The sequence below is a fragment of the Armigeres subalbatus genome, chromosome 2, assembly GCF_024139115.2.
Source record: "Armigeres subalbatus isolate Guangzhou_Male chromosome 2, GZ_Asu_2, whole genome shotgun sequence".
NCBI lineage: Eukaryota > Metazoa > Arthropoda > Insecta > Diptera > Culicidae > Armigeres > Armigeres subalbatus.
Genome location: NC_085140.1, coordinates 59,299,176 through 59,311,339, shown reverse-complemented (window position 1 = coordinate 59,311,339; position 12,164 = coordinate 59,299,176). Strand labels below are relative to the sequence as shown.

Genomic DNA, 12,164 nt, shown 5'->3' with positions numbered 1-12,164 from the left:
ATTATATATAAATAGCTCATGGGCCACCTCACGGAACGGTATTCCACAAGGGTCGATTTTCACAGTAATTTCCATAAAAACTTTAAACGACGTGTGTACAATCAAACTACATCCAAATTTGTTAAAAATTTAGAAGGATTAATAAAATGCAAATGCAATCGTTTAAGCATCGGGCGGCAAAAAAGTCAAAATTTGAATCATTCTCGTAAACATACGGCAGTTTCAGTGTACTAAAAAGTTGTGTGCTCCATTTTGCCCCGGAATAAGTTACACGATTTCCATACAAAAAACACATTTTCTCAAATAACTTTTCAATTTTAAGAGATAGAGCTTCGTATATTTTTGTTAGCCAAACAACTTTGTAGACGGTGGTAAAAGTGCCTGAAAAACAAAAAAAAATTTGGAGACTTTCAACAGAAAACGTCACACATACTACAGGGTGAATGGGGTTGATTGTCTGTAAAACAAATATTCATAAAATCAAAACAAAAGCTTGAAAATCAACAAACGCTTTATTTTTACAAAACTATATACTTAATCTTTGTAAATTACATGTTTAGTTCAAATCTTTCTCCGCAAACGCTTTTTGAACGAATCGCAACTGGAACGCACGGTTTCTTGGGGCATTTCTTTCCAAATATCTGTCAAAAGCAGCTTGAAGAGTGTGGCCATTCGTGCTTCTTTCGATAAAATGAAATGGAGTAAGTTCTGGCGACAGCACTCCTGTGTGGCTTTTGACTATGAAAAGAGGCGAAATCCTGTTGAAAGCTTTTCCGAAAGCTTTAGGAAACTTTTCCAACTGCGATTATCTTTGAAGTATGGAGTAACAAATGGTGCTTCAAAACATGTTCGATGTAGTAGTTGGTGTTGATTTTTACACCAGATTCGATGCAAAGCAGTGGTAACTTGACATTTCTTGAAATTCTTCCCCATACCATCACTCTCGAAACATTTTGAAACCTTTCAACCGCTAACTTATCCTTGAGAACATAAGTAAACTTCGCCCCATACACACGGTCATTCTGCTGATTGTGAGAATCTTGAAACCTGGGAGCTGCGGACTCGATCGATTCTAATTTTCAAGATGTTTTGCTTGAAAACCACAAATCAAGCTTTATCTGGTAAAAGGGCGAATGCCGCAAGAAAGGATTTTCTTCGTCCCCTCTTTTAAATAAAAGTGACAAGCAGAGCACTTCGTCGCGGATCATCACCTCAGAATGCAAGTTTTCATTGTTTTCTTTCGTTCTGATGGGAAAAATCGCAAAGAAATCGTCTACTTGTCACTTTAATTCAAAAGAGGGGAAGTCGTCGAAGAGAATTTTCTCTTGCGACATTCGCCATTATTCCATATAGAGCTTGAAATGTGTCCAATTTACACGCTACGATTTCCACACATTTAATCATCATTGTGTTTATCTTTATTAAATTCATTGCAAAGAATTCGTTAGTTTACTACATCGCATAATTTATTGTGTCTATTGTAAAACTAGTTCATGCCATTTCCTTATATTTATTCCTCAATAGATTTGAAATAACACCGGAAAACGTTTTATGTTTAAATTTAACTATAATTAGTATGAGTTGATTTACACGTATGCTCTCAGCTACGCTCAGAATGCTCACAAACTTTTTCGATGCGATGGATACGTTTTGACAGGTTACTTTGGAGATTTTTTGCCAACCGTTTTGACTCAGTCCGCAGCTCCCAGCTTGTAACAAGAACATCTTCTCATCGGAAAACAGGATTTCACAATCAGCGTGCCGCTGCAATAGTTCCTTACTCCGTACCACTCTAGCCTGCTTTTGCTTCTCCGTTAAGCCGTGAACTCGCTGTTTCTTATATGCCTTGAGTCTCAAGTCTTGATTGACGATGGCCCTGAATGTCGTTTGGGAAATATTTAAGTCCCTGGCCATCAATCATCATGATTGACTGGGATTACGGCGAATCCGTTCCCTGACGAGCTTAATCATTTGCTTGGTCCGAATTGTTGGTAGAGGTCTGTGTTTTTCTTTATTTTATACGTACACCCAACCAGCGGATGGCAGATTTTAATACAGTTCTGCATAAGAACCTTACAGAAACTGTATAATAATTGGGCATTTACAATTTTTGGAAGATTTTAATACAATCGTTGTATTGAAATTATACAGATTTGTATTATTTTAATACAATTTCTGTATAAAAACCTTACAGATTTGTATATGCCACGTTTTTATACAATAATTGTAAGATCTGTTTTTTGGGTGTACCAGTCCTCTTGTACCTTTTAATGGTACGGAAGATGAATCTCTCGTTGACGCCGATGTGTTTGAGCTTTTTCAATATCTCACATGGTCTTGTAATTTTCTAATATAATTCGATTACCAACTTGCGTTTTGCACACGCTAACTTTCACCTACTCAGTGACTGAGTAAAATTGTATTGCTCATTTTTCTATCCCACGGAAATTTTACTCGATTTCCGTCAAAAGCAGGACAACTCAAAACTATGAGTAATCCTGCTTTTGACGGAAATTGAGTAAAATTTCCGTGGGAAGAAAAGAGATGGCAATACAATTTTACTCAGTCACTGAGTAGGTGAAAGTTAGAGTGCATCCATTGCTGTAACGAATCAAAAACGAACAAATCAAGCTCTATCTGGTAAAAGGGCGAATGTCGCAAGAGAGAATTCTCTTCATCGACTTCCCCTCTTTTAAATAAAAGTGACAAGCAGATGATTTCTTTGCAGTTTACCACCTCAGAATGCAAGTTCGCATTGTTTTCTATCGTGCTGAGGTGATAAACCACAAAGAAATCCGCTGCTTGTCACTTTTATTAAAAAGAGGGGAAGTCGACGAAGAGAATCCTCTCTTGCGACATTCGCCCTTATTCTAGATAGAGCTTGAAATTAATCTCGAAAACAAACATCTGTCAAAGTATATATGAATACACTTTTGAATGGAAATAGTTAAATTAGAATAAATAAAGCGTACTTAGAAATACTCATTGTAGAAAAGCACTGACAACCAACCTTGTTCACCCTGTATATGGTCGGGGTTCTGCCAAATCACACCAAGCGCCAATGAAAAATTTCCAATTTTTTCGCCAAAGTTTTCGTTTAAGAGATTCAATTAATCATAAATCGCATCGGACATCATTCAACACCATAAATGAGGATATCCTACAACACATATACGCATGATTTGACATAAAATACTTTCCGTTTTCCTTTTGCTAGCAAAATATCACAAGCCAGTTAAAAAGCCGCTTGGTGCGGTTTGGCTGAACCCCGACCATATAAGCCATAGGTATGGGGTGTCTTCGGCAAAGTAGCTTGAAATACTATCAACTTTTCCGAAGACACTAAGCTTATCTGGTTTCGATGGATAAGCAAAATTTTTATTTCTCTTTAACCATTTCACAGATGTTATGAAACTCATATGTGGATATGTACGTTATGTGGAAGATATTAATTTGGAAAATGTATTGGAGGTAACCACTTTCCTTCGATGGGACTCGAACCCATGACCCTACAGTACGCTAGACTGGTGCTTTAACCAACTAAGCTATGAAGGACCGTAGTCTAGCGTACTGTAGGGTCATGGGTTCGAGTCCCATCGAAGGGAAAGTGGTTACCTCCAATACATTTTCCAAATCAATATCTTCCACATAACGTACATATTCACATATAAGTTTTCATAAGCGAAACGGTCTACCATTATTTCATCTATATGCTTGTTATGGTTCTCCCAGCTCGTGCTATTGAAAAAATACAGGAAAAAGCACGTGGTTTCTAAAATGGTCGATTTCCGGCTTTGTTGTATAACCACCTTAAAAATCTGTGCCTATAGTAAAAAAGTTTTTTTTAGAAAATATGAGCTCAAGAGTAACGTTCAAGATTTGTGCATGTTTAAGGTGCTTATGAAAATGTAACAAATGTACGCTTGGGCATCTTTTTATTTGAAAACCATGTTCTGGACTAGAATTTGGTGCGGTCTTTTAGTTTAGAAATGGAGGGTCTCTTTGAATATTGTGAAACAAATGTTGCGGCGTATCCAAATCATCATATGGATCGCTTTTTGGCAGATAATTTGTAACGAATTATTGATAATTTCATCGTTAAATGTTCCGCAAACAATTATCCCAAAATGATAACCCAAAGCAACCTCGAACTCAAAAGAAGCCCTTCCCCCTCTTCGATCGTTGCTGAATCTTCAGGTTCTATTGTGCAAATTGTAAAAGCAAACAATTTACTGCACAATATATCCTATTATCTAATTTTGATAACAAATAACGGTTTCAAAAACCAATTATAATTAACTTTTCTATGTATCCTACCTCAATGTGATCCAAGTTGTACCAATATGTATTATATTCATCAAATATATTGAGATTTATCGCTTTTGAGTTCAATTCTAATTTGCTAAATTGTTCAATTTGTTAGAAAACAAATACGAAATATTTACCATATTCTTGATTACTAACACTCACGTCTATCTACCATTATTCTCGTTGTTATTCGACTTCTTTTTTGCCCTCAATCGCCAAAATCACTCAAACCAAAACAAACAAAAACCCAATTCAAAACCAAACCACTCCTATACTCAAAACCACTCAATAAAAACCAAAATACGCTACGTTCGCAGTCGGTAAGTATAGTACGATGTCAAGAGCTATAGCATTTTTTCTTTGGTTTCATGTGCATAATTTATTTTCTATTCCTTTCGTTATTTTCTCACTCTTTCGAGTTTTGATTTTGATCACACGACTCACTGATATTGTTTTTTTTTGTGGAAGAAATAATCAATCATTGTCGGTTTAGAGGAAGCAATGATTTTCTATATTACCAGGTGTTGGCTGACCTGACCAGGTGTTTAGATGTTAATGAGATTATTTTAGGAAAAACATAAATTTACAAAACAATCATTACCATCCTCTGATTTTGTTTGTAAAGGTTTTGAACTAATTTTTGTTAAGCGTTTGTTTGATAAATTACCAGTTTTCAGAATGCTGTTACGTGAAAAAGATATATTTGCTTCCTCTAGGCTAGTCAGTGTTGGCATTTCTTCGTTCATCGATCATTGTTGCCTTTTTGTTTGTTTTTCAATGAAAAACGCGTGTATTGTGTGTGTGCGTATTAATCATTGATTAAATCAGTCATTAGTTCTGTTCAATGAAGCAAAACAAATTTGCTTTAAGTTGCTCAGACTTAAGATTGCTGCTAATATAAAATTTTCAAGTCATTTCAAGTTGCTTTTCTTATTAAACACTCATTGTTGCAAATGGAAAGTAACTTACATATCCAAAGTAGGTTGAAGTAATTCAATTAACGCAAAAATTGAACAGAGCTATTGTTTTTTCAATAACCATACTTTAATAACAAACAGTTATTTTCATTTCTTCAATCATGAAATATTTTTAGTTTTCGAATTTATTTTCATTGCATTTTCTTTTCCATTCAGTATCCTTTCCTAAATCTATTTATTTCTATGCGTTCCGTTTCTGTTTGAAATTTATCTATTTTTTTCTCACCGAAAAAAATCCTCTTTGCTCCAAAGTTGCCAACCATCAAAAAAAGGAAAACTCTCTTATTTTATTCTTTTTTCTCTCCTTTTTCCTAAAGACAGACCAATATTATGATGAATATAAATTTAACATGAAGGAAAGGTAAAATTAACTATTCTTAAACAACTGCGATTTTTCTCCTCTTTACATAAGTAATATCAATAACCACCACTACCAGCATTTTACCGTTCAACGATAGATCTGTTTTGTTTCGTAAACCGATCGAAAAGTATCGAAATTTATACCTTTTTACTATAAATAACAATCTCATAAGAATTTATCCCAGAGATTCCCTAAAAAATTATAGAAGTATTGAAATCATAATTTCAACAATCTTGTTTAAGTAGAATAGCCCATTCTTTTTTCTAAATATCATTCATCACCTAGTCTTAAAATTTACAACTTTTAGGTTACTTTAATCTCATTTATGTTCCGTTTTATACACAACAACTCTCACTTCAATATTATCCGACAAGAACCTTCAAAATTAGATAACAGCAAAAAAAATAGATGAAAACTGCGAACAGTACAACCTACTTTCGATTCTAGCCATTTTACCTCGAACCAATAGAAATTGAAAATGATTTGCAGCGTCAGATTCTTCTCTACTCCCATTGCCAGCAAGAGAGATACATTTTTTTCGATAGTGATTTAAACGATTTTCCCACTAGCACTGAAGATGGCCTCCCATACTAATGGACTCTTCCGATCCGTATTCTTGTTTTATTTCCGATTTCCGGTTTTTCGTTTTGGTTTGGTCCCCCCAAAAAATTTCCCCTGGGATGCTGCCACAGATCGTCGAAGAAGAAACACTCGAAGCGGTCCCACCACCGGCGGGATGGAAGCGAGGCACCGGCTTCGGACTCGGACTCGGACGATTCGGCCGATTCCAACAGTTCCGGTTCGGACCGCGAGGGAGGCAAGCCGTCCTGGCAGCAGAAGCGGGTTTCCCGCAAAGACAAGGTAGGTCCTGGGTTGTCCAGCATGCCGTTTGCCTCTAGTCGATAATAGCTGTATGATACCCTCGAGAACAGTAATGCTAATTTTTGATTTCTTTTACGTTTTCGGTTTAGTGAAGGATCACGTTTTGTTTTTGGTAGAGAAACCCAAGAAATGGAGGATTCTCTCTGTATTTTCTAGCTTTAAATTTGGACTCGTGTACATAAGTAATTCGATCATCAACCTAACCAGCATTTTCTTCCGCTGTAACCCTAAAACTCACAATTTATTGACAGTGCAAATTTATTGTTTCTGTTTAGCTTGATATTTTCTACATGTACTATTAACTTCTTTTTTCTTGTCAAATCCTTTGAACCGCCGAACTCATGCATTAGAAGTGAATTCAGTTGAGAAGAGTTTATAAGGTATCTTTTTTAGTACTTTGTTTGAGAGAAACAAACGCATTTTCTGTAAGAATAAGAATTTTTGCAAAATGTATAGTTTCTGAGGTTTTATGTTTGGTTATGCCATTGAATATTTTCTAAATACATATTTTTATTAGATTTTTTATATAAGTTTGAACTTTTGTTGTGCGTCCAATCATTCGAGTTGCATTTTATTCCAACTTACTATATTCCTTTTAAATCAAGCTCAAGAAATTTCTAAAATTGAAATATATGTATGTACAATCAAATTTTGACATAGCCTGACGATCATAGCTATGGAATTTACCACAACCACATCGATTGAAATTGTACTCTCGAGCAGCGCCTTTATGTATGAATCCAACAGATACCCGAACAAACGCATAATGAAGGATTCCATTTCAATGGGTGGCTCGAATAATGTCTTTGGACCAAAATGAAAAATGAATAAAGACTCTTCAACAAGTTACAAAGATTGCAGAATTCCTTCTCAATTGATAATGAGCAACAATAAACGAGATGCATAAACCGCTCTCAATCATTTATCAAATTTATCGCAACCTGAAACAAACGCGAAAAAACGTAATCTGAGAAGCGAATCCCACCGACAAGCTATGATAAAACGCTTCGTTCTCGTTCAGTTTCCATCGGGGACGAAGATTGTTTAACACTTTAACACTGTGTAAAAAAGTTAAAATGCATCATTAGCTTCGGTGATGCCCCCGCATTTGAAGATCTTAAAAATAAAAATATTCCAGAATCAGTTCATTATCTTCACACTAAGCAAAACCGTCTCTCATGTCACGTCACGTCGTGAGTGTACACAGAGATGAAAGGTGAAAGATTATTTCATTTCTCGCTGAGTAGGGGAAACTGGGGTAATATGCACCCCCGGGGCAAAACGACCCTTTGGCATTTTTAAGTACATTTTCGGCAGTTTTTCGAGAGTATTTACCACAGCGCATGTAGTTCGGATCTCGAACTACTAATCCAGTAGTAAACATTCTTGAAAATATTCCTGGAACACTGCTAAAAATACCAAAAGGTCGTTTTGCCCCGGGGGTGCATATTACCCCAGTTTACCCTACAATCCATGCTATTTTGTCAACAATTTTGTCAACAACAGATACTGTATGTGCTTTTCTGTGTTCAACATGTTTTCATGTCATCTGAATGCAAGATTTTTGTTCTGCAATTAACAGTTAAAATGATTCAAATACTAACCTAACAGAATGCGTATTCTATGACTTCATATATGATTTTGTTATTACCATGAATGTTTTGATTTGATATTTTTGATTTTGATTTCGACACTATCGTTAGGCTTTGTGTACATATTACGTAACACAAAAAATCTGTATTTTGAACCCCCTTCCTCCCTCATGTAACAACAATTAACACGTGAACAGCCTCTTCCTCCTCCCTTTAATTATGTAATGCTCACTGAGACAACCCATATTGCCCAATTTTTATAAAAAGATCACAAAAAAAACTAATATTATTGTTTCTTTTACGTTTTATCCTCATTTTGAGCAGGACATTATATTAATGAAAGTTGCGAATCAGATTTTTTTTTCAATGTGGTTATTTGTCACGTAAGGATTCAAACCCCCCTTCCCCTTTTGTCACAATAAGTAACGGTTGCTCCATCCCTCTCTCTCCCCATCAAGCGTTATGTAATTTGTGCACAAAGCTTTAGTTTATAACGAATAAGCTGCAAAAATTTTGAAAAGCAGCGTGCTGATAATTATTTACAGACGAATCGGAAAGATACATTTCGTTTTAATTAAATTTGAAAATATCGTATGTTACCATAGATTTTTTTTTCAAATTCATGCATCAATAGGATAGACGGTGAAATATGCCATATAATTCATAATAATAATTTGCCATAATTCATTCCGTTTCACTGAATCGTACGCCGCCTTGAAATCAATAAACAGATGATGTGTCTGCAAGTTGTACTCCCGGAATTTATCAAGGATTTGTCTCAGGGTAAACATTTGATCCGTCGTTGATCGGCCCTCACGAAAACCTGCTTGGTATTTGCCGACGAAGGACTCTTCAAGGGGTCTCAATCTGTTGAACAGAATACGGGACATAATTTTGTACGCCGAATTAAGGAGGGTTATTCCTCGGTAATTGGCGCACTCCAGCCTGTGCCCTTTCTTAAAGAGAGGGCAAATAAGCCCGTCCAACCAGCTAGCAGGGATTTCCTCGTCTTCCCATATTTTCGACATAATATGGTGCAGAACTTCATAAAGCTGCTCACTGCCATGTTTGAGAAGTTCAGCCGGGAGCTGGTCCTTCCCCGCCTTATTGTTTTTCAGCTCTTTAACAGCTTTTTTAACCTCATTTAGTGTAGGTAACTCCACAGCTTGTCCATCGTCGCTAATATTTATTCTGTTCACCGATGCACCGTCACTTCCTCCATTCAACAAAGTCTCGAAGTGTTGCTTCCACCTGGCAGCCACTTCAGTTTTATCTGTCAGCAAATTCCCTTGTTGGTCGTTGCACATGACGGGAGATGGCGCTGTCTTTTCCGCACGCCATTGACAGACTCATAAAACCTCCGCATATCGTTCTGCTCCATTTTTCCTGCGCCTCACTAATAACTTGTTCTTCGTACTCTTTTTTCTTCCTGCGGTGGGTCCGTTTTTCGGCTGCTCTTGCTTCCTTGTACCGATCTCTATTCGATCGGGTACCCGACTCCAACATCCGGCTACTGGCAACGTTCTTCTTGTCTGTCACTCTCTGACACTCCACATCTCGAACCAACCCTTCCTGGGTCGCCTCTGTGCAGTGCCTACCACTTCTGTGCTGTTGTGCTCACCGCTCCATGGATCGACTCCCATAGATCGTTGATCTTGTCGCTAACGTTGATTGCACTTATCCGTTCGTCGAGCTTCTGGCGGTACTCAGCCCATACTCCTTCCGCCGACAATCGCTGGATATTGTGACGCATCGTTCGCTGTGATCTTTCGTTCGATACAGTTGACAACCGTGATCGAATTTCACTGACAACGAGGTAGTGATCAGAGTCAATGTTCGGACCTCTGAATGTCCGCACATCGATAACATCCGAGAAATGGCGCCCATCCACCCGAACATGGTCTATCTGGTTGCAAGTTTCACCATTTGTGTTTCTCCAGGTGTGCTTTCGGATGTTCTTTCGTGCAAAGTAGGTGCTACTGATGGCTATCCCTCTGGCAGCAGCAAAATTTACTAGCCGTAGGCCGTTGTCATGGGTAGCGGAGTGAAGGCTCTCCCTACCGATTATGGGACGGAAAAAGTCCTCTCTACCGACCTGAGCGTTAGCGTCTCCGATAACAATTTTCACGTCATGCTTTGGGCACTCTCCATAGGCTTTATCAAGACATTCATAAAACGTGTCCTTCACGTCGTCGGATTTATCGTTTGTCGGTGCGTATACGTTGATTAGGCTGTAATTGAAGAATTTGCCCCGTATCCTCAACACACAGATTCGTTCGCTAATGGGTTTCCACCGCTCGGCTCGGAATTTACGTTCTCCGGATCTAGGCCATCGGACTTCTTGAATAGCAGCCACGTTCACTCCAACCTTCTGCAGTTCACGAGCCAGAAGGCTCACTCATCCAGGTTCATTTAGGGTCCTGACATTCCAGGTACCGAGTTTCCAATCATAGTCCTTAGGGACGATTCAAATATGACGTCCACTACTTTTTGCGATTTTCAGACCCCCTCCCCCCCCCCTCTGTCACGCTTTTTTGTATACCTAGTACATGTACTGTCACAAAATCTTAGACCCCCTCCCCCCCTAAAACTTGTGACATCATTTTTGAACGACCCCTTATTTCGTTGCGGGTCGGTTGCCAAAAATAACGTTCTCTTTTTCTTCTATCTCCATTTTTCGTGGTATTTGAGAGGCTTCAGTAAGGTACCTTACCGGGGTCGCGTTACCTACATCGCGATGATGGGGCTGCCACCTTAGCTGACGCGATACAGCATTGCGTTAATCAGCCGCTGGGTACCAGGCAGACGCTGTTTGAGCCGCACCTCCTGGTGAACAGACGCTCGAGGCGTACCTTCTCACTCTAACTGATGTCAGAAGGACAACAGTGCCCAGGCTGCACTACCAGCTAAGTACACAACCCTCAGCTGGCGGTCTTTTGTCATCGGACAACCCGTGGAAGCGTGAGATAGGAACTTGTGGGGACCAGAGCTCTGTTGGGCGCTCTTTCCTTGATGTCAACCCACCATTTTGCAGCCCGCGAATTAAACATATGTACAGAAAAAACACTCTATTTTGCCGTTCAGAATTACGTCAACGCTTACATTATAAGGGCTTAGATTTGATAATTATGTACTTGCATTTAAAACAATCAAACTTTGCCATTGGTACGGGACACGGGCACGGGTAGATGTATCACCGACACTATGGCAGTGCTGTTCCGAGGCGATGGTCGTATCCGGAAAATGCTTCCGCTCCATCACGCGCTGGCCAGTATTTGGAATCTTAGTTTCCGCTAAGTGAATGCTCGAATTCTTTATTTGAATAAGCATTGGCTGGTCCTGATGTTCGGTGTTTGGAAGGTACGAAAGCATCATAAGTTTGATTCCTGGACGACAGTGTTATGAAATGGAGTTAATGTTTGACTTTCAATTGATTCAAACTTACCTGTGTTAAATCAATCATCTTCAGGCAATTTCGTATTTATTTAACTATTTAACACGATGCACTTAAAAACAAATTGCCCGTCGTTAAATATGGCGTCAAGTAAATTTTCAGCCAACATCAAGTGAGGTTCCAACACTTTATTTTGGATACCTTCATATAGACAAAATAACTCAGATGTGAGTTATTGAGGAAAACATCAAAATAAAGTTAAAAGAACTCATCTACCAGAACAAAAAAGTATCCAAAATGGGAGTGTTGGCAGAGTAGTCGAGCGTCTAATTTGCTCCTTAAACAAAACTCGACTTGGTTAATATCCAATAATGCGCTAACAATCACTAACAATTTATTTATTACCAGACTAAGGCCAGAATGGCCTGTGCAATACATAAAAGTCATTTCATTCAGCTCGGTCCATGGCAGCACTTCGCCAACCACGCAGTCTGCGGAGGGTCCGCAAATCGTCCTCCACCTGATCGATCCAACTTGCCTTCTTGTTCCCGTCGGATCACATTGTCCTCTCTTGAACCTATTCCTATCATGTACTTCGCAATCGACGTGTTGATGACTAGTCCGATCCGCTTGGCTTCCCTCTTCAGTCT

General features: G+C 38.4%; 1 protein-coding gene across 6 annotated transcripts in view; it reads left to right on the top strand.

Annotated features, from left to right (window-relative positions):
* The window catches only part of LOC134208713 (serine/arginine repetitive matrix protein 2), a 152,312-nt gene that overhangs the window by 68,253 nt on the left and 71,895 nt on the right, over nt 1-12,164 (top strand). For all 6 annotated transcript variants that reach the window (XM_062684545.1, XM_062684544.1, XM_062684546.1 and 3 more), the window contains one exon: nt 6,339-6,507. In XM_062684545.1, the coding sequence (XP_062540529.1) occupies nt 6,339-6,507 (169 nt within the window). The remainder of the gene's footprint in view (nt 1-6,338; nt 6,508-12,164) is intronic.